Source organism: Mugil cephalus, chromosome 13 (genome assembly GCF_022458985.1).
Source record: "Mugil cephalus isolate CIBA_MC_2020 chromosome 13, CIBA_Mcephalus_1.1, whole genome shotgun sequence".
Taxonomy (NCBI): Eukaryota; Metazoa; Chordata; class Actinopteri; order Mugiliformes; family Mugilidae; genus Mugil; species Mugil cephalus.
Window position 1 is genome coordinate 11,382,469 of NC_061782.1, and position 23,470 is coordinate 11,405,938.

General features: G+C 42.0%; 1 protein-coding gene across 8 annotated transcripts in view; it reads right to left on the reverse strand.

The window, feature by feature from the left end:
• LOC125018827 (collagen alpha-1(XIX) chain) overlaps positions 1–23,470 on the reverse strand; it is a 109,146-nt gene that overhangs the window by 80,506 nt on the left and 5,170 nt on the right. For 5 of the 8 annotated variants that reach the window (XM_047603210.1, XM_047603209.1, XM_047603212.1 and 2 more), the window contains exons 1-11: positions 17,374–17,859; positions 16,151–16,272; positions 15,583–15,657; positions 15,389–15,488; positions 10,759–10,882; positions 10,397–10,672; positions 9,794–9,874; positions 9,197–9,316; positions 8,522–8,584; positions 2,617–2,661; positions 232–276 (exon numbers count right to left, since the gene is read on the reverse strand). In XM_047603210.1, coding sequence (XP_047459166.1) covers positions 232–276; positions 2,617–2,661; positions 8,522–8,584; positions 9,197–9,316; positions 9,794–9,874; positions 10,397–10,672; positions 10,759–10,882; positions 15,389–15,488; positions 15,583–15,657; positions 16,151–16,272; positions 17,374–17,477 — 1,155 coding nt within the window. In that variant the 5' untranslated portion in view covers positions 17,478–17,859. Of the gene's footprint in view, positions 1–231; positions 277–2,616; positions 2,662–8,521; positions 8,585–9,196; positions 9,317–9,793; positions 9,875–10,396; positions 10,673–10,758; positions 10,883–15,388; positions 15,489–15,582; positions 15,658–16,150; positions 16,273–17,373; positions 17,860–18,477; positions 18,642–19,012; positions 19,127–23,470 lie in introns of those variants that run through there. The other 3 variants (XM_047603215.1, XM_047603213.1, XM_047603211.1) reach the window with 3 other exon arrangements.

Here is a 23,470-nt window from a genome sequence, read left to right on the forward strand (position 1 = left end):
GTATCAACTGATTTCACCGCAGAAGGACATTGCAGGCTGGAGTACGCTTAGATGTGCTTCAGATATGACAGGCACCTGAAAACAGCCACACAATAAACTCTGCTGCGCTCCCACCCTCCAGGGCATCACACAGAAAATGAAAAGCCTATAAGAATTGATTCCCTGACGAAACCAGATCTGCTTGATGTGCTATGTATGGAATATATGTCTTCTGGAGATAGTAGTACTTACCTTCTCTCCATCGATTCCCTTTTGCCCTTCTGATCCAAGTTCCCCCTGCAATGACAAGATTGAAAGTTAAAAGGCGATGAAAAGACCTTTGAAAAGTTCAAGTTTAAATATATATATATATATATATATATATATATATATATATATATTTTAATTTTGCACAGAACAGCGAGAGTAGGCAAAAAAAAAACACTCAGATATTAATTACGTAAGTTAATGAATGCATTATTCTTTATTATTATCCTCAGCAGAATGCAAATTTAATAACCGAGGGACTGTGGTAGTGGTGGTAGCATGATATCTATACAATATTGTTCTTAAGTTAAAGCCGTTTAAGGATGTGGGTACGCATACACAAAGATCCCACCAGGAAAACTCTGCGTCCAGCCGCATGCATTAGTTTTGTAAATGCAACTAACTGTACTAATGGAAGATGAAAGTATCCAGAAATTCTCGTCCAGTCCTCACGAGTGCAATAAAGTTAAATCCCAAATGCAAACAGAGATTAGAAGAGGGTAGTCCATACTAAACCACAATTACGACCACTTCAAAAAAAATCCATGTGTGTGTTTTTTTGCTGTTGAGTTCACTGCAGCTTGAGCAAAACCTATAACATGTGCGATTACGTGTCAGTCAATTTCCCCAAATAATTCCCACCGATTCTTCTCAAGCGGCTCAGCCTCTGTTTTCCACGCACTCTGCCAGAAACGAGAGTGTGAGATGTCTTGGGAAGTTGTTGGCTCCGTTATTAGAGTGTAACCTATACAGTTTAATGACCTCAGCTGGCCCATAAAGCTCAAGCAAACTGCCATATTACAGTGTCCAAGGGCAACCATATCATTGCTCTTGTAATATCGACAGCTGCGGGAGATTGTTGTTCTCACAATGAGGCCAAAAGAGTCTGACAAAGTGTGCGCCCCAGCTGAAAGTGCCCTCTGTCATCTGTTCAAAACCGCAAACATGTGGTATGCGTCTAGTGTCGAGTATGACGATAATACACTGACATAATAACACACACACGCATATTCCAATAAAACCGCATAGAAGGGGTCTCATGTGTCTGGAACTATTAAAATACTACAAAGCATGGTAGTGGGCATTGGCATCAATGCTCCCGCTGCTGCTGCAGCAACTGATGTGGACTTTTCATGTGCACTGTTGTGTAATAAAGCAGCTTTTGCTGCCTCCTGATCTTCATCTCAGAGAGCCCAAGTGGAGAAAGCCATGCCATTAAGTGTTATTCCATATTGCACATATCAAGGTTCTTGAGCAAATAAGTCACCCCACAGTGAGCTTAATGTCTGCAGTGGATATAGGTCCAGGATTAAGCCATCTTCCACATCCCGGACTAATCCTATTTACTGCCAATGTATAAACAGCTTCCACAAAGATCTCCACTACAATCGATCCACTGGATGCAATGAAACATTTAGTGGATGTATTTTTTTTTTCTTGCCTTCTCTTTATTTTCCTGAGAACAGAGTCGCTATCCCACGCCCTCTCTTTCTGCTACGAGACGAATCCTGCAGGGCGCTCTCCGTTTAAGACAGAGAGGCATTACAGTAAGTAGTTGTTGCTGGTGAGGGGACATGGCCTCCCTGAGTGAGGGACGCTGCATCGATTCCACATTTGATGGCCAACAATTTTGCTGATGGCAGTATCTCTGAACGTGGTAAGCAAGCAAACAAAAAAAGTGATTCCAGTGTAACATAATTTCGTGGATTTAAAGACCCCACTGAAATGTCCGTGGCCACAGACTGCTTCTGAGCACCACTGCGTTGGCCAAGTGTCGGTGTAGACAATTAAATGTTTCCCCAAATACGCAAGAAATCTGTTTTTCAACCTCCGCTGGAGAGCTTCATCAAGAGCTGCGATTCACATTCAGATCCCGGTCCTCTCGGCACAGACCGCCCAAACATCTAGTAGACGCCGCTAGCGCACTGACAAGGACATGATCCTTTACTGGTTCCCATCCAGGAAGACTGCCAACTATGTCCGGTGGGGCACCCGGCCAAGCTGCTTTGGACTGAACTTGCGTCTCTGTAGCAGCGCTGTCCACCCTGCACCGACCGGGCACCCACTCCTCGGACTAATTTGATTTTGACATCGCTTCGTTTTCCGAGCTGCCGTGATGGGTTCGATACAAAGAAAGCCAATGGCTCAATCCAATAATGTCAGAAAATGTCACAGATTCCATAAATCACCCAACCAAAAGAGTCACCTGCTTTTCACGACGTCGGCCAAATCAATTCCAACCGAAATCAACATTTATTTATTTAAAAAAAAATAAGTTTCCCCTGAGCCGATGTCAATCGAATCTTTAATCACAGCTTCAAAGACAAAGCGACACAAGGGAGTTTTCTTGCTAGTCAGCGAGTGACCTACCTTATGTCCCGGGTTTCCCGCAGGCCCCGAGTCCCCCGAGTCCCCCTGTGACGAAAGCAACGTACAGGACAGTTAGTGAAAGGTCTCTCGTTCACACATTAGTGATTAGTGAATAGCTTTATGAAGGCTCGTCATTTCATCGGCGACCCTGCTCCCACAGCTGTTCCGCAAGTTCCCGCTGACACAGTGGCTCAGCAGCTGCACACCAGGAAACTATTTCGCCAAACAACTGGAAGGTACAGACCTGAACCTTGTTAAGGTTCACTGTGTGAACTTGGGAAAAAAAAAAAAAAAAGATTGAACGGCAAAGAAAACGGCAAGAACGGAAGAAAAGTTTGCTCGTCTTACAGATGTAACTTTACAAGGCAGCACAAAGGAAGACTGAAGAGAGGAAATTAAAAAGAACGGGACTGTCCATAATGCTGTTAAGACAGAGAAGGAGTGTTGTTATTCAACTAATTAAGCAAATGCACAACTTGCTGCAAGCTAAGAATCCAATTAAACCTGATGCCCATTCATGGTCACAACTTCATTACAAGCACCGTTTGTTAGATCTCGATGGGCTTGTCTAAATCTAAGCCATCTCCACACAATGAATCATGAACTCATTATTCTACGCGGCACTCTGCTCGGTCCCAACATGCTCACTTTACTTTTTGTAAGCATATAATATGTAAAAAAAATACAATGCGTTTTAAACATTTGTACGAGATAATGGAAATTCCCAGCCGTCCCGTTTTCATTCAGAACAAATGAACCAAATGCATATGGCGATGCAAGGGTATACATTATCAATTCCTTCATTTACATTTTCTTTTCAGCCACCACTGAGGAAACCCTTTTAAGAAAAACCAATAACGTTCAAACACTGGTGAACATAATAGGAACGAGGGAAGGTTTTTGACAGCTAATCAGAAGTCAATGTCAGTGAAATAATAAACTGTCTTGAATAAAGTTCCTATATTAATTCACTCCAGAGGACACAATGGGTATAAATTGAATTACAGGGTACTAATTGAAAACAGGAGCCATAAGGGCAGGAGAGTTGTAAATGGTGCAAAACAAATTAAGTGTGTTGTTAAATGGAAAGAAGTTTTAATTTCACCATTACGCCTGTGTTGTTTTTTTTCTTCTTCTTCTTCTTCTTCTTCCTCTTGCGTGTACATGCAAGAGCTGTAAATCTAGTAATACCGGGGTTTATGCACAAGGCCATAGAAAATGGATTTCCTTTCAAGTAAGCTGCATTCTTATAACCCACTACTTATCTGTTTAATTTCCTGAGGGATCCTGGATTAATCATAGCAGTTTAATCCCTTTGCACTGCATTAGAATCCTCCATCAAACTCTCACAGTAATGCAGGATAGTACTTTCTGCTAGAGTAACACAGCTGAAGTAATCCCCGCACACTTTCTCAAGAAGCCCTCTCTGCAGGTCACGACGATTTGGCTGCAGTTCTCATTATGGGTGTTTTAAAAACTCTAAATTGCCCAGATGTCTTTGATTAATCTCTGACAAAGTCAAGCTAATTTGTTAATAAGTATACTGAGAATATTTTAATCTGACAAAGAATGAGGTTCTCGTGTTGGTAATTGAAAGCCTCAAGAGATCGCCTTATTAACATTAGCATGTGCTACGACTTTTTTTTCTCCTTTTACCACCTTTAAATGCACTTTAATATCAATCTACAAGAGCACAGCTTCATTTAGTAGTCAGTGCAACCAACTTGGAAACTTAGGGGTCAATATCAATGAAATGTGCTTTAACAGAAGTGCTTCAGATTAATGTGCAACAATGCGAATAAGAAAAACAGACCTACTACACTTGACTCATGATTGTTAACGTTCTAAAATACTGCACAGATGGCTCAAAATAAACCGCTACTTCTTCTACTGTTTAACTCAGTGGCAGCGGCATGTGAACGATAGCAAATCCCACGAGACGAGAGAAACATTTTCACCCGATGATCAGTGACATTCTTGTTGTTTTCTAGTTTCCGCTGCTCTTGCTCCGCTGTCTTACTCCTTTACAAGATCTACGCATTGTATTGAACGGCATGCAGCAACCACAGCTTTGACATAATATCCAATGCAGCTCAGCCTGCATTATCAAATCAAACATACCTCTTAATGTAATGTTAAGTCAAGATGATTTATTTCTAGTTTGTTCTTTTGAAGCCAAAACTACTGCACATCATTCTATCAAAAACAAAAAGCGCAGCTTGTGTTGGACTCCGAATCAGGAACATTAAATTATCTGAATACAGCCCCGCTGCCAGTTTACTCGTGGCTAGAGTGGCACTCGAGCTGCAGTGCCTCTAAGTATGCAGTACTAGCTTTGCTTGTCATTTAAATATCTCCGTGCTCCAGGTTTATTAAATTAACCTCAAATTACTGTACACGTGACTTTGTTTCCACGTTCAAATAAAAAAAAGTCTTTGTTTTTCTGCACCTTTAAGGAAAAATCATTACACAATGTATGCTTGAGAGGATGAAGGAGATGAGAAGGTGGATTAAAAGGAAGAGGAGGTTGAAATGAAGAAGATGAACATCTAAAGAGAGGGGTGGGAAGAACCACAGGTGGGACCAAGCAATTGTTTGTTTTTCAAAAAGAGCTTAGTTTATATATCTGCAAGGGATCTACACATAGCTTGGAAGGTGGCAAGTCAGCTGTGTTGGGTTTCTATGTGTACTTCAGTACAAGTAGGAGGCGGCGTTTTCTGTTTGTGCAGCCACTGATAGATGCATTTCAAATCCAGCTGTTGTGGTATGCGTCACTGCAATATGTAGTTACATTTCAGGGGGTTGCATTACTTGTAATGGATTACTTTACGGCACACTATTCTAGCTATTTAGTCAAGTAAAGGATCTGAATACTTCCTCCCACTGCTTACAGCATTACATGTTATGCCGACGAGACTACTCCTTATATTATTAATCATCTCTGTGACGACCGTGCAGTTACAGTACTGCCAAAAAAAAAAAAAAAATCACTCTTGAGTGCGGAAATCATCATCCAGAATTTTTCCAAATTTTCAAGAACATAAATAAACATTTAAACATGTGATCTGAAAAAAATGGGGATTTTCATCAAATATCTAAAGATGCAGCAAACAAAGCAAGAAGTAGCTGGAAGATACACTGTGATTCTGGTATCATCCACAATGAAAGTACACACCAGTAACTGAAATCTGCTTATAACCAAAACCAAGATTTGTACATAGGTTTGATATTCAAGTTCAGCTAAATTCCAGCTGAGTTTTACAACACTTCTGGTAAACAAAGTGGAACATTTTGTCCACATTTGGTCTAATATTACCATAATAATAATAAAAACACCAAACTTCTGTGTGTTTTTATCAGCTGACTGGAACTGAATGCCTTACAGTCTTGAGTGTGCGGTCCATTTTTTTTCTTAACTTCATTGATTCGGTGTTCGGGCTCGTAATGGGATTTGTTATGAATTTTGATGTTCAGTAAGTAAACAAATGGTGCCAAGTATTGATTTGTTGAAGACCTGAAATTAGATTTCAGGTGTTAACAGTCTGAGCCACTGACTCATGCAGGCGCAAAACTTGGCCTGCAGAAATAGCATCAATAATAGAAAGGCGAATGGCCTCTGATCCTGAAAGGCATGTTTAAATGCTCGTTAGAGACAATATATACTAAGGATTTCCGCTCATGCGTAAAGCGGGCTATGGTCAGAAATATGCATAACAAGTTGACAACATGTCACATGGCCGGCCGTACATATCTTTTGTCGGGTGCATACTCAGTGCCTTAGTACCACTGAATATAGTCATTTACATTAACAACATGTAATTAATCACCAGAACTACCACAGCACTCCAGATTTACATACACAGACACACAACAGCTTGAGAGCTGACCTCTGCTAGCTCAATTAGGAATCATTAGAGGCCAATTAGAAAAAACCTGGAAATCCAATTAGTGCAATCTGTTGTTAAGCACACAGTTTTTAATATAATATTGAAAATGATATTAAGAAACAGGCTGTTCAGCCAAAACATTAAGATCACCAACATTGTGAGGTAGACACTTATGATTTTATTGTGATGTAATTGTGGGAAACATAGGCCATGTACCACCACCTGAACACTGCTGCTGGAAAGGGGACAAGGCACATGTGCCATCAACTTTTTGCCACCGATGTGGACTAAAACAAAACATTCATCAGACCAGTCCACCTTCTTCCATTGATCAGTGATCCCTTTTAGCAGTGGACAGAGGCCAGCTGACTTGCCTGCAGCAACCCCATACAAAACAAAGTGTGAGATCCAGTGTGCCTTGACAACTTTCTGACAGACCGAGCATTAACCTTTTCAACTACGTGAGCCACGGTAGCTCGCCTGTTGGATCGGACCAACCTGGACCAGCCTTCGCTCTACGTGTACATCACCAAGCCTTGGCAGCTCGTGACCCTGTCGTCCGGGAACATCCCACAAGAGCTGCAATTTTGGAAATGCTCTGACCCCGTCGTCTAGCCATGACAATCTGACTCTGGTCAAAGTCGCTGAAATCCTTTCACTAGTATTTCACTTCTGCAAGATATCTACTTTATTGTTTATTGTTTTATTTGGATCCTCATTAGCTACAGCATAACTGTAACTATTCTTCCTGGGGTCCAACAATTGCTGCCTAATAAAACCTACGGACTGAACCTGTCTGACTTCCATGACCAGTGATTACGACCTAATAATAATGTTATGACTTATCATGTATGTCTGGTTTATAAAGTTGTCACACGCACCAACTATATGTTTAAAAACTGTCTTTGTCAAGATCATTCATCATTCCCATTGTTAGAATTGCCAGGGAAGACTGCAGACAAGTATAAATATTAGATTCTTAATAACGCAGAAATCATGTACGGTTACTTTTACACTTTTAGAAAGAAACGCAAAATGCGAAGCCCATCTTAAATACAAAGACCAGTAGTATGTACCTGGTGCTGCTATTATAGGATTACCAGTGTTAATTATAATTTCACTTTTCAGAGCAAGAACAACTCATAATGTAGTTCAGAAAAACAAATAATACCGAAAATTGAAAATTCCAGAGCTGGGAGCTACAGGTATGAATGATTAAACACTCATATGTTGTTCTTCTGCCTCTCAGGAATTACTGTTTTTTCTAACAGCCTTCCTAACCTATCTCAGTCCCACAGCTACCTAATGGTAATTAGGATACTGACCCCCAAAGCCATCTGGTCTTATCAGGCACACAGTACCATCAGCTGTTCATCCCTGTGAATTCCATTCATAGCTGAACACATTCTCCCTTCTCCCCGACTTGTCTTTAAACCTTGTGCAGGCAGCTACAATGGGATTTCATTCTCCGAACGATGTGATTTAGGTAGAGAAAATCAACACTTTCTGTCCGGGTATTTGGCAGCTCCTTGATGTTTTTGTTGTCCTCCAACTGACACGACACCTACAATTTTCCAGAGAGTGCGCTTTTCCTAGTTACACTTTCACCTGTCTATTGAGTTGTCATGGATAAAGGATCCCACTGCCCCTATTTTCTAGCGACTGAACAAATGAATGATTTCTTAATTCGCGCACTACTTCTTGGGAGATTTGGGAGAAAAACTTCACCATGTGAAGGTAATTGTATGGCAGCCTCTCTGAAAGACTTTGACTGGAGGAGCACGAACCTTTGCCAGACACTACAGGGCAGACGTTTGATTGCCGTGAGAGAGATGTGTTCCTCTTCCTCTAACAGTGGAGTATACATTTGTGTCGACATTTAGACCTCGCAGCTGTTCTGGAGAACCAGCAGAGCAGGCCACAAAGAAAACAGCAGGTGAGAGATTCACTAACATTCACTTAACTGCTGTAATTCCATTTAAATATAAACAGAGACATCATAAAAACGTTGCTCATACCTTGTCTCCTTTATCTCCTTTTTGTCCTGGAAGTCCAATCACGCCTGGAAGGCCGGCATCTCCCTGTACACGCACAATTAGCGTGATTAAAAAACACAGACACATTTACAACAAGTCTTTTGTCATACTTAGAATACAAGAAGAACACTAGGCCAGGGAGGTACGGGGTTTGAAGTGAATTTACAGTATTTATCGTAAACAGTGACACTACAAGAAGCCAAACGCAGCTTGAAATACAAAACCTCAAAATGTTAATTTGACTCTCTCTCTGTCACCCACGGGCCAAACTTTAAAATCATAAAAGTGCAGCAGTGCAGGTGTAGAACCGAAAATCTCCTCGGAGCTGTACCATCCGTTCCATCCAAAGACGGCTCGAAGCTTTTGGATTTCAATTTGCATTTTAGTTGAACATAAGAAGAATAGTTTTGCATTTTTCTTTTTCCAAAGCTTTGGAGAATTATACCAGTGCTTATTAATGCTTTCGGTTTTAATATGTCGATACCACCTTTTAGTTGACTTCCCAGGAAAGCACTTTTTGGTATAAATGTCTTTTAACTGGCTGTTTAGTGCCCATAAAGGATGGAGTACACGACGTGTCAAATCATTCCTGGTTCACTTACAATAGGCCCACCACTTACTCAATTAGAGACCCTCGTTGGGTGAAATTGATTGTACCTTTTCAGCTGGACAGTGACATCTGTCAATTGACCGCGGGGCCGGCTGAGACAGCATCTGGGGGATCGGGGCTGTAACCGGGGGAGGGGCGGTCCCATTAAATGTGTTCTTGGCTCCACACTGGATCAATACAGAGAAGCCACCATTTAGAGACACCTCACTTTGTAATGGTTTGCTTCAAGGCAAAAGCAAAAGCAAAAAGAATCCGCAGGAATCGGGCGAACTTCACCCACGGAGACCCGCGCTCTAGGTTAATGCGAGTGGCGCCTTTAAAACTGTGGTAAGTCCTTCTCAAGGTTGTGACAGTTTCCCAGAGAGTAACTGTACACTGACAAGACGGTATGCCCGTGGAGATGTGTAATGGTAAGGGGTCAAAGGTCGTCTCTCCATTTGGAATCACTGTAACATTAGCTTGTATTGATTTTATGGTGATGGAAATTCTGGTTCTAACCGAGGACGCATGACACAAACCCCTTGATAACATAGTTGATCCGTGCAGTCTGTTGCAACAGAACGCATCTCAACACTTTTTTAAGGTAAAAACAATATAGATCATATAATTCATTTAGTCAGTTGCGCAAGACAAAAACGTTTTACCTCTGGCTCCATCAGTTCACAGCAGTTTTCCATCTCGGCCATATATGGGTCACAGTAGATCAGAAATTGTCTCAGTTCGATCTGTGGGAAAGAGCTCACATTAATTGACCATCACAGCACCCTACAATAGTTTCATCATCACATCATGCTCCTCTTTTGACAGGCAACTGCCATCCGAAAAATATAAAATAAAAAAAATCCAGCTTTAACTTCTGCGAGACTTGCATCTTCTAAGCAGAATTGAAATCTATCACTGCGTTCTCAGGTTCTGACTCATTCACACAGACCAGAGAGTCACCAGTTAATCCAACTTAAGCCAAATTCGACTCAGAAGTGTTTTGGGTTGACCAAATGGCCAGGCAGTTCTTGTGTTTCTTTTAGCACTTTGGGGCTTCGTGAGAATGAGGGCAACACATATGACACAATAGAGGATTTCCAAAGATTAGGAAAATATGCCCCCGATGCATGTTTTGAATAACACTCGGAATCACTGGGGCTTTCAAAATCCATTCCAAGAGAAGTTCACGGCTGACAGTAACAAAACTTAATCCCTGCATGACACACTGCAGAGTTAGCTAAGGACAAAGTTAGCTCGGGACGTACATCTACGGGCCGTCCGTCCTCCACCCGCGTAGTGATGAGTGTGCGCCCGCCGGGGTCAATGCCGCCCCTCTCCTCGGCGGACCTCCTTTCTACCAGCTTGCAGTCCATGTAAACGGAGACCATGTTGCTCTGTACAGAAATGCTCAGCTTGTGCCACTGGCGATCGAAGAGGGCGTGCAGGTCACGGCCCCTAAACGAGTAGCGGAGGGTGTTCTTCAGCGAGCCCTGGTAAGAAAACTCCACCACCTTCTTCTCACCGTCGACCACGGCAGACACCTGAGGAGCAGACATTGTACTCATTATATTCCCGCAGAAGACGGAACCTTAACATTAAATCGCACAGCGGAGGGGGGAAGGCCCACCTGACTGCCTCCCGATTGGTCGAAGATCTGCCAAAGATACCAGCGGTCTCTTTTTGTAGTTCTTCTCAGCCGGAATATGGAGACAAGGGAGTACTCACTTGGAAGCCCATTTGGAAATACAGATCTAAAAAAAAAAAACACAAAACATCGGTATAAAATGTATCATCGAAAAACAAACAAAAATCAAAAATTGAAGATGATGGCATCATCTCTCAATACTAAGGTGGAGTAATGAAGGAGCTAATCAACTACAGTGATCAATAAAACATTTGAGTATCCTCCTGCCGCAGAGACATTCGCATAAATAAACCTGCCACACTTGATTCCATTTAGCCTGATGAATTTTATACAGGCTGCCCTGTCATTCAGATAATGAAAGCATACAGTAATGACATTGATCCAACGTCACAGAAGCCAATCTATTACCTCACTGTGATTCCATGTCCCCGCAGTTATAGGGGGTTATAGATGCCTGCAATGCCGCTTTACATTCATGCCAGTGACCTCGAATGCACCATAAAGTCAAACAACACGAGGGGAAAAAAAATAAAAAATTCGTCCGGGCCAAAGGCAAACGCGGAAAATATGGAAAAAAAAAATACAATATCATATTTCAAATCACACCCGCTCTGAGATGAATTACAGCTTATTCACTAACTCATCTCTCAACCCACAACCACACTCTCCCGTTCTAATATTATAGTTAAAAAGAAATGAAACACAACAAAACACAGTATCCTTCAAAATACTATAACCCTATAACTCCAGACACAAATTAGAAGCCAAAAGTGGAAGAGCATAAACATAATAAATCAAAATCAGCAGAAAATAATAATAATGCAATGATAAGGTCATTGAGGAGGCAGAGCACAGCCTGCGGGAGGAGGGGGGAGGTGGAGGGGGAGGGAGAGTTTCCTCAGACAGGTTGGAAATTAGTTTTCATTCCAATATATCATCTCCCATTCTCTCGGAGCTCCGTACTCTCTTCCATTGTGTCCCTCCGAATTCTTTGAGATTTTGGTGTAAACGGTACATGACGAAAATGATAAATACGCCCAAGTTGCAGCCCCCAGAAAAAAAAAAAAAAAAGAAGAAAGGAAAAAAAAAAAATCAAATGCTACTGTGAGCGTCCGAGGACCGGGAAGGGCACTCTTTGCCCGAGGGCTAAAGGACTATTTCAGCCGTGAATTCAATATCAAACGTGTCATTGGCAGCGAATTTTTCATCATCACATCATTTTTTTTTTTTTTTTTTTTTGGAATAAATTCAGCGTGGAATATTTAAGGGCTGCGCACACAGCACCTATTTGTACAAAATGCATTACAAGTTAGTATACGAGGCGAGGAAAGCCAGAAAAGAACAACTCTGCAGAATAAACTGCGCCGGCTGATTTCTTTGAGGGGCCCTGGAGTTCACGCGTTTCGTAACAAAGTCCCACAACTCGTTCTATACTTCTTTTGAAACACGGCCTGTTGATCTCTGAGGCCCCACAGGGTTAAAGTTCTCGACCCCGTGTTGACTGCCCTCTGTGGCTAAGTGGCTAAACCTGGAGCTCAGCGTTGGTTGGTCTCGACGCTGTTTTTCAGATTCTTTGGAAAAACACCCCTCTGCATGGTTGGAGTAGGTGATAATGAGTGAATGAACACGATCTGTATTCATTTATCCCTGCTCCTCCGTGCCACTGCCAGAGGAACTTTTACATATACTCTAAGCTGCGTGATTCTGCCAGCTCTTGGCACATTTAAATACAGCTAATTTGAATTGGTAAATTTGTTTTGGAGGAAATGCTAAAGCCTCCTGGATTACAAGTGTTTGATTAAGTTTTGCAAGTCATCCGACCACACTTTACGGCTGGTTTCTATAGTGGGAGGAACACCGGCCTGGTTCAAATGTAAACGACTGAAACAGCTGCACCAGTGAGGAAGGTTCTCTTAGTGAAGAGTTAATTGTGAATGTCAGCTATATTGTAATATTCTGCGCACCCACAGCAATAGTTTAAAGGGGCACAAGTGATCAAAGAAAGAAAAAAAAAACAACCTTTGGCACATGAGGGATATAATCAGAATTATTTCCATTTTCATAAGAAATGGCCCTGTGCCTTCTGGAAACTATCACCGCTCCCGGAACATGCCTCTGACCGAGCACACCGCTTGGCCGACGCTGCCGCTTGTATAATCAGAGACAATGGTTTGACAGGATGTCACATCAACACTACCGGTCGCGCAGACAACCTCACGGAAGCGACTTTAGTGTCCTGGCTTGTAAGAAATGCTACCCAGGAGCATCCCTCAGGAATGAGACGGAGGAATCGCGTTGCAGCGCTTGAAACAATCAAACTTCAAATGCTAGCCCAGTTGGCTCGCGTCCCCGCCGCCGACGCTCAATCCTCCAGACAGATCAAAGGCGGGCTCCGACATGTCAGTTTACACGCTAAACGCATCATTCATGCCGGCGAGGACTATATCTTCTCCTCAGCGTGAGTCCACTTCTCTGTTTAAATGTACGAGAAGTGACTTGGTTCCCAGCGTGACAGAAGTCTGACAATTAATGAACCAGATCAAGTGTTCGCTTTGGATGTGGCAGAAGGGTATTTTAAGAGACTGGAGGTTATCGTCATTACAGTGTTAGCGAGTATTACTCCGTCCACAAGCTGCAATGTGGAAAGCAGAAGCGGAGCAAAAGAAATTAAATTGCTTTACCAAAAGTGCAACAAAAATGTGTAAGGGTTAGTTTTCAGTGTAAGACTGACGACTTAAACAGCGTCTAACAACGCGGCATATTTCACAGAAAACAGGCTTAAAGATTAATTCAGGGAACTGAACAGATGCCCCAGACAGTACTGACAGCTGCCTTTTTGATCAATTAGCTGACACAGCAATCACAAACCACCGACACACAAACAAACACAAGCCCAGTCACTCGATACTTCCGCCTCGGCCACATGACGAGACGCTGCGGTCGAGGACGTTTCCATTCAATTCCCACTTTAAAATGAGAAGGGATTGCTGTGTTAAAGGATTTGTTAAAGCATTTGTCTCCACACTCACGGCTTCCCAACATTTGTCTTTAAAAGTGAGAGAGGAACAAAGAAGAGGGTTGTGAATGTTCAAGGCTCAGCCGAAAGAGGCAGGGGGTGAGCCTAAATATGAAACGATGAGTGCGCGTTTAGCTTTTTACTTGCTTTTCTTTGCAAAGAAACATCAGTCAGGCGGCCTGTTACCTAGCTACAGATAGGAAATGTTCTGTAAACTTTACTGAACCTGTATAGGAAAACTCTATAGGGAAACTTTAAAGTGGATATTAAACGTATCTTAACGGCAAACGTGACGTGAATCTGACAACATATGAGACCAAGTGGTGACTGCAACGCTGCGTTTTAATACTGTACGAAGGAATGAATGTTGCGTTCTGCGGGGCAATTCGTCACCTCAAAACGCTCCACGAGCGTGTCAGCTGTGATCGATGCGCCATAATTTGTATTGTACCACGGCGCTGGCAGAACACGAGGAAGGTACAGAGAATCAAGCATCCACTGCTGCCTATCCTGCCAGTAAAGTGAGCAATGTTTTAGCGGCTGTGTCGGGGGGCACGGGGGGGCCTCCCGCTTCGTGCAGTCGTCCTCGCTTTCCCTCCTCAGCTGACACGCGGTATCACCTGTCAAAGTACTTAGATAATTGGATATGAGAGGGATCGCGGTCTTGCCACTATAACCAATGACGGTGTCAGCGGCGTCACCGAGAACCAGCGTCTTCTTGCGCTACGGGCCCAGAGCGAGCAAGCGAGTGAATGTATTTTCAGCCGGCTGGCTGAACATGAGGTGGTGGTGGGGGAGGGGGGAGGGGAGGCGCAGATCACAAATCACCTGGCTCAAAGATTCCTTCACCTACCCGGAGAGAGAGTGGCAGTAAATGTTTACAGTTGCATGCCATGTAAAAATACTAAAAATATCCTGCCCTCCTGGAAGAATGACAAAGTGTTCTCTTTCACGGTTACAACCGAAGGACACAAAACAAGGAACATCTCGAGGTACATGTTTTCTTGGGCAGGCGTCGCAGGTCCGCACACGCCTCGGGCCTTTCGTCGGATGATGGGAGTAAGCCTGCCTCCGTACGTGTTGTATCAAATTAAACAGCCCCGTATATCATCACATCAGCATCAGCAGGGTTGCGGGCACAGCAGCGACCGGCGAATAAAGGTCATCAGTAAACGGCACCTCTGTGTGCCATTAATGCAGTTATTTTAATATTCCTGTCTTATTATATGTGCTCAGACATTTTTTTTCCCAATTCCTTTATGTCCTACTTCTCTGCCCTTAGGAGGTTTCTAGAATAAATGCAATATATATTAATTCTGTCCAAATTATTCCCTGTCTAGTAGCACACCTCGCCGCTTGCCCTTATTAGCCAGGGCAGATGAAACCATTGCTCTGAGAAGGGCATATCTGGGTTGCCTCAGTTGAAACGTTACATGCCATTAAGCTGCAGCCGTGCCACTTCTCTTGAAAGTAATCCTCTTCAGCTTCCTGGTTTTGCCACAACACGTAAGCGACCACTTCTCGAACCATGCTCGAACTGTGCGGGAGCAGCCCAAATGGCGCAGAATATGAAACGCAAGCGTGCGCGCTACTTACTTTGTCGGCTTAATGAGCGGGCTGCTTCCTAATCGAAACGATGGCAGGTCTTCCGTGACCGTCCCCTTTCGAAGAAGGAACGTTTCCGTGAGATCGAACCCTGCGAGAGGGAAAACAAGAGCGCAACTTGATTTACCGTTGAGCCGATTTTGACTCGCTCAAGTACAAATCAACTGTTTTGATTGAGAACATACCTGAGATTTCCAGAGGACGATCTAAAATATCAGAAAACCTGTGATCCTGCACGGTCAGCGGGGGGCATGGGTCATCTAGACGGGGGGGGAAAGAGAGAAGAAGTTGTCTGGCACCCATGCTCATTTGTATTTCGAACCAGTATCGACGAGGACCAGCGGATTAACTGAATCGTGTACTCGTTTCCACAGCGCATTTCTTTTCATTTTAAAGAGAAATACACATCTGAGCAGAACATCCGTTTTCATTTAGACTTTTTAAAAGAGAACTGGGAGAGACGGGTCTCTGAGAAGTAATTTAGGGACAAGCCTAGAGGAGCTTTGCAAGAAAAAATAATGAATTGATGAATACTCATACTCAGCCATATTTGGACAAATCAAAAGTTTCAGTTCAAAAAGCAGCTTTACCAACACATTTACTTGGGATGCAATTCAACAGCTGTCTGTTCTTTATCTCTTAATCTAATCTATGCTTCACAGTGTTAACAGAACATGACAGATGAATACCTCTGTACTATTTAAGCCTCATCAACCATACTGACACAAAGTTGACGACAGCAAACTCTCATACCTGTTGGTTCGCCCACTGCCATCGAAAATGTGCGACGAATGGAAGTCACAGTCCAAATGAGGGCAGCCCATCTCAGCAAGCACATCATGACTGTGATGCTAGACGGTGGTCCACCTGAACACCTGGACGCAAACAGAAAAAGCGTGTTGCTTAAAATTCAAAACTGGCAAAGAAATGAAGCAATGAACGAAACACATGCTCCGCGCCGATCTTAATTAAATTGTTCACCATTTGTGAAACAGAAATGAAACAATGTGACTCTCATCATAAAAATGGATTCTCTCAGTTCACTTAGAGCTGAAACAGTCGGGCGTGTTTGAGATAACTTAACAAACTTACGCAGGTAAAACTTTTGAAAGCTTCCCACTCGTGGCAGAAATTACATGTCTAAGCTGTTTACTGTCTTAAGATCAAACCAGTTATAGCAACATCATGACATTACATATATGGAAGTTATTATTGTGGAGTTAGATTCTCCTACTTTACACCCAACTCCAGCGCCCACTCACATGTATCTAAATAACCTTTATGTATTTACATCAAGTCAGACCTGATGAGCCTAACTTATACCTGTCCTCCATAGACTGTTTGTAATCCATCAGGTATGTGCATCTACTCTCACTTTCTCACTTATATTACAAATGCAGTTTATGATACATAGGACGGAGTGACTGTACGAGGAGGTGATGATCGTTGGCTCCCTGTGTGCCGCTCATGCCAGAGGCTTGATCTTTGTTTCTGTAGTACTCCATTAACACTCTGTTGTGTTTTGGTCTGTGAGCCGTCTGCAGTGTTTTCTTGCTCAAGAACGTCACACACGGGGGATCAAACCTGGAAACCTCCACTTACGGCTCAGTCGCTTGAACCATTTGGCAAAGCAACCAAATCTTCTGCGTTGCCGTCATGCCATTGCATGCATTTTTAGGACTGGAGTCATCCCGGAGGCTAAGGGTCTGTTCCAAAATACCGTCAAAGCACAGTGTTAGTGGTGGATTTTCAGCTCAAACCCAACACTTTCATATACTTACAGATTACCTGGCATGCCACACTCTTGTAGAGCCAATGATCAGGTAATAACAAAAAACTTGTCAAACTGACAAGAAAAAAACTGAGAACAATACAGATCTGGACACAAATAAATTTGTTTTAGTATTATTCTCTCAGAACAACATGCTAGATCTGTTTCTCTCCTGACGCTCAGAGTGAATAAGCCTTTTTAGTACCTGTAACAGTTTGGTGACAACACAGCTATAATCCCACAGAAAAGACTATAATCCTTCCTTCCTTGTGCACATTCATCTGTTTCCACCGGGGACACAACGGACATAGCTGAGCTCTGAACTTGACCTCCAAACACCGCAGCACGGCCACACTTTCATGTGTGTGGAGGCAGTCTGCAGAGTGTGGAAAAAAAAAACAAGTAGTTTTTTTTTATGACACTTCTTTAAAAGCTTCCTTCAAATGAATCTCGCCCCCAGGGATCCATGCTGCAAGACTGAAAAGCCTTCTCCCACTGGATCACAAAGTTTTGCATGCAGGCCACAAGTATGTCATGGCGCTTGGAGATGGAGTGACCATGCAACTTACAACTGCATGGGTCGCAGACAAGTAGCACTACAGAGGTATCACATTCCGTGTCTGTGGGAAGGTGTAACGTTAATCCAGTCATTTCTGCAAATGAATGCAGGGCACGTACAGCTCCACGACCGGACCTTGCAGTTATCCTTTACATGACGCATTCTTTTTCCACTCAAATGCTACTTTTAAAACCCACGTGTTTCGCCTCACACTGTGCTGCAGACATAAACGCAGCGCGTGATATGCATCGATTAAAAACCCTGCATCACACGCATGTGTCACGGCTTGAGAAAGAAACAGGCTTAAACTTGACACTCAACTTAATCAAAGTCTCCATCATTCATTCAGCCACTTTCGCTCAGTGAGGAATAAGTCGGCTGCAATATTCAAAGAAGCGTGTTTCTTGTGCGCCACCGCTGATTGGCTGGACGGTTTCATTTTTTTTTTAATAATTACACAGATGCACACACTCTCACATTGTTTCGGCGTCCGGAATATTTCGCACTTTGCTGTTAACAAGTGGTGCAATCCTGTGCACGGTTTACTGCTGCAGAGCGCTCACAAATCAGACAAATAACATGCGTCCCAGGGAGAAGACAACTTAAACCGCCGTGCGTAAAAAGAAAGAAGTCACTTTAATCGGCAAGCGAGGAAAGCTGTGCCCGTTATGTGATTTCGATTTTTTCCCCTTTTCTTTCTTTCTTTTTTTTTAAATTAATATTTAACTAATTTAATCTTTAAGCACTTACAGTTGTTGATAAAGTTTCCTCTAAGGCAGAAACGAGCAAAAGGCAGCGCAAAAAGCATAATCCATGTGTGATTGCGATCAGTCCGATTCCGGAATCCTGGACTTGGAAATAAAAAGTCACAGTGGAATCGCCTGCTCGATCGCGGTCCTTATTAGTTGCACCGAGTGGCCCTCCCACTCTGTCATTATTACTAAAACGCACTGACAGAGACTTCAGCAAACAAGATGGGTGGGTGGGGGGTGGGGGGGACGCACCCTGAAAGCTTTCATATTAGGACAAATAAATGCCCGACGGCAGTTCAAACAAATCCTCCTCTCTATTAACAGAGCCAGGTGCAGGAATTAAACACTATTTGATTCATTGTGATTTCTGGCTTCTTCTTCTTCTTTTTTCTTTTCTTTATAAAATATAATTTACAAAATAAAGGCCTAAATCATTGCATTTAATGTGGCCTGTTAACGGTTTCAAGTGTCGAGCTTTAGAGTGATTACAGGCTGGCTACTAAAAGTGTTAACACACATTCTTCAAGCCTTACCTGCCTATTCATCACGTGGCTAATGCCCCGCAGCAAAGAAATTACACTCTATTATGAGCTGAGCAGGCTTCAGATGATCAGCCATAATGAAGTGACAGCTTCTGAGGGCGGCCCCGGTGCTGCAGCAACATACTCAATCCACATACTATTTTTGTCAGAAGACGCAAATGCCATGTTGCAATACTATCCTGCTATATGGAAGCCAACAACTTCAGCATTCTCCAGAGCTAAGGGTTCAAATGCAGCTTCAGCGGCCTCATCTCTGGCGATTACGAGTGTCTGCGCGTCAATTAGGTGTCGTCACCGTCTCCGTTATCGCCATTGTCTGCGTTAATTGAAACTGTGGACCTTAAATCACAAGCGCTCTGGCCCCTGGAGTTGGTGGAGTTTGTGTTAAAACAACAGTTTGAAGACACACGACCCACGGAAAACAGGTGTTCAGGCTCCACATATGTAACTGTTTAGACAGATGATGTTAATGCGCCCTCCCCATTCACCACGGGGGGACACACGCAGACACGCACTGTGTCAAAAGAAACAAAGAGAAAATGCTATAAAGAACCGAACATTCAAAATGAGCCAGGTGGCCCTATTATTTAGTTTTTATCATAAAAGCTGTTTTCTTTTCTCGCTTCTTCGTGTTTTTTTTTTTTCTAAATTCCTGGAATTGTTGCAGCTTTTCTCGCACTTTCAGAGTTATCATAAAGTTTTGCATGAAATATGCAACATGCTTTGTGTGCTGTGGTGTTGCTATCTATTTAACATGCAAACTATTTAACATTTAAATAGATTTTGTTTTCTTTTTATTCCGCTGTATTTCTTTACTGTGTATTTCTTCTGAGATCCAGAATTTGTGTGTGTGTATTTCAGTGTGTGTGTGTGTGTGTGTGTGTGGGTGAACTGACCTCGCAAGATTGGCTCCGTGGTTTCATGATGAAAACTGTACAGATCTTGAGCTCCACAGGCTACAACACATTTAACAGCAACTACATATACGCCTTTAAAAGACGTTTCATCAGTCAGTAGAAATAATTTAAAATCTGTTTTAATTTATTCCCACTGTGGGATTAATTAAAGGATTATCTTGTTTTATCCTACTGTGTAGACAAACCTGACCTGCCTCGTTTAACACGGCAAAGCGGACAAGTGAAGTTATACTAAATCCTAAACTTTATAAAAGGCCGCTTTTCATTCAGTGACTTCAAAAGACAAAGTGTAGATAATACATTTTGATACACCATGACCTGGATAACTGAGAATCTTCACGGATGGTGCATTTCCAACTTTCACAACACAGCAAATGGTTTTTGTGGATTGCATCCAATGCATCAGATTACAATATAGAGAAATAGCTGAAGCAAGACAAGTGACAAATAGAACCCGCAGATTATTGAATCACGTACGATTTCCAGTAAAATGTTTCCTGTATGTGCATACAGACTGTCACCTTATGTAGCTCATTAGTAGTTATTCGGGTACTGTCTGGCTTCACAATTGTACTTCACTAGTGACCAAAACCTTCATTTCTGACAATGAGATAAATAGTTTTCAACATATTTTACCCCATCGTCTTCTTTTGGAACGTAATCCTCTCCTCGCCGTGTTGTGAAATACCAGTCTGTTGCTCTGCAAAGACAGATTGTGTGTGAAGTTGGGTTTTCGCTTGTGCTATACTTTTAATCCTTACTAAATCATACGCTGTCAAAACCTTTCGGGAAATATTTCTTTTGGCCGATGGAAATGGCTCACAGTGTGGCCTATGGATTACCCAGAGTAATCAAGACACTGTTCCTGAAAAGACACATTGCTGCTGATTTTTTTTTTTTTTTTTAAATTAAATTCCACTTTTCTCCATAGTACTGTGGCAGAGACAGAGATCCTAACCCTAAGATATTTTTTCCATTTCATACTAGGGGCAGGTATTGGCAAGGACTTCATGATATTCACAATATTTTTTAGTTTTGTTGCGATATTATGATATTGCAATATAAGTAGACTGAGAAATTTTAAGTGCATCTTAAAATACATGTGGTAGGCTATAAATGTACATCAGATGACAGCGATAATTCATTGGACAAACTGGACAAAAGTCAAAAAACAATGATAATCCAAAATATCCATTTTCAGTTTATTGCATTTGTACATAAAAAGTGGTGCTGGATGAGTGGAAGTCGTACACGATCGGCCCAAAACTTTTTCTTTTAAAAGTGACATTAAGACATTCAAAATCGTTATTGTATCAAAAGAAAAAATATCGCGATATATCGATATTTTTTCACACCCCTACTTCATAACAGTAAGAACGTAACACTTTGGGATTTTCAGTGTTTTTGGACTAAAGTTAGATTAATAGTTGCATGGTAACTTCTACACCACAGCTACGCCATAGCTCTGGACCCTACTCCTGTAGCACCCATGTGCAGCTCCCCAGAAATGTAACTACGCAGACCACAAGAGATCAGTCTTCTCTATTTTCTGTTCTGAAGTCAGTAAATTATAAGTAATTTTTGATCACTATTTGTCAACTTCAACGTCTACACGAGTCACTAATTTCCAGTCACCGTTGCTTTAATTACACAATGAAACAGGACAAGACAGCTGACCAGCTGCAGACTAGTGTTTGGTCGTTTTGTCAACTATTAGTGCGGCCCCCAGTCCGACGCATTCCCCATACTTTTATTGTAGCAAAGACATTTATTAATATGAATCATCACCAATCACCATTTACAGTGGTTTGCAAAGTTTCCTCATAACAGGAAGGTCATGTGTTGATTTACATGTTCTCCGTGTGCCTGCATTGGTTTCCTTCTTTTTACAGTCCAAAGATGTCAACGTAACGTTGGTCGTAGGCGTGAATGTGACCGTGGTTCAGCCCAGTGATGAACTGTTGAGAGTGAAACCCAGCACTGCTTGTAAGGGATCGCGGTTCATGCTTTTTATGTGCTGCTATACAGAAAAACAAACCAAGGATTATACATAATTAAAATATCATTTAGACTCTGCAAATCAGTTTTTAAGAGCATATTAAAAAAACATTCTCGAGGAAGAAGTCTGCCTCTAAAGCTTTTGAGACATTATGTCCACATAACGTCGGCTTTAATAGACACAGAATAGGAGGATAACAAAGGGGAAAGTGGGCTGCGGCAAGCAACAGATGGTCATGCTGATTCTGACCCCAAGACACTACATTAACATGTCTGGTGCCAGACATATGCCACAAATTGGCCTTTTAAAGATTCTTTAACCTTGTGAATTTCAGAGTCTGCACACATGGCCACAATTCGTGCCCTGAAGTGAGAGTTTTACATGGGCGATTGCTGGAAGTGATACATCACAACAAACATATCAACACATTATAATTTTAAAATCGTGTGAATAGCCTTTCATAGATTCACCTGATCACATTTTTGTTGATTTGTCACGCAAGGTGAGGGAGAAAGTTGTTAAGTAAATATATTTTTTTGGCAACAAAATAGTCATAATTTGAAATATTTTTCAATTTTTCTAAGTTATTTCATTTTCAATTCCTTCAAATGGGGTCTTGTTTATCATGAGTGCCATCATCTTGTGGTAGTCAATATCTTGAAAATGTGAAAATGAACTAAAACTGGCAGTGTTGTTTCCAGGATTACTGGCCAATTCAGTCACTTAAAGAGAAGGTAACTCTGGTTCGCTAATTGTACTACAGCCAGTATGTCCTTGTGTATCTTCATCTTAATGTTAAGAAATACCTGGCTAAAAACCAGCAACATTTGTAATATTTCAGCTGTGAAACATTGTCAATATTTGTGCACTCAGGTGAAGAGACTGTGGTCATTTTTCCTAAAGCTTGAGGACGATTGTTTGTCCAACAAATTGCCTTCACAGTACAAATTACATTCGGCAACTGTCGGCACAGAGGAGCCCAGAAGAAAACTTTGGAGATATTCCGATGTTGAAAGTGGTGATTTGAAAAATGGGGCAAATTTACACTGTATTGATCTGAACAGAATTGCTTTCAGTGATAGTATTCAGGTTCTGGACAGAGCGTCCAAACAAAATGACTGTTTTTACAGTAACTGCGGGATAAAGCAGAGCTTCCATCTCCTTAGATTCTCCTTAGTTTGTCTTGTGTCTGGTGTGATTAATATTTCTTCTCGGCAATTTTAACTCAGATTGAATAAAACACTACATTTATGCTGAATCATAAGACTGATAAAAGATCAGGATTACATGATGAGCAGAGGCTGCAAACCGCCAGATTTCATCCTTCGGGCATGAAGAGAAAAGTGAACACAACATCAATGAACTACTGACAAACGTTGTCCTGCTTCTCTTAATGCAGAATGAGTGCACTTAATCCTATAATGCTCTGAACAACAAATACAGTTTGCACACGTGTATGTGTTTCTGTGTGTGTGCGGCATTGTACTCTTAAATGTGCGCGTATGCGTAATCTCAGCAATTGTTATGGCAAGC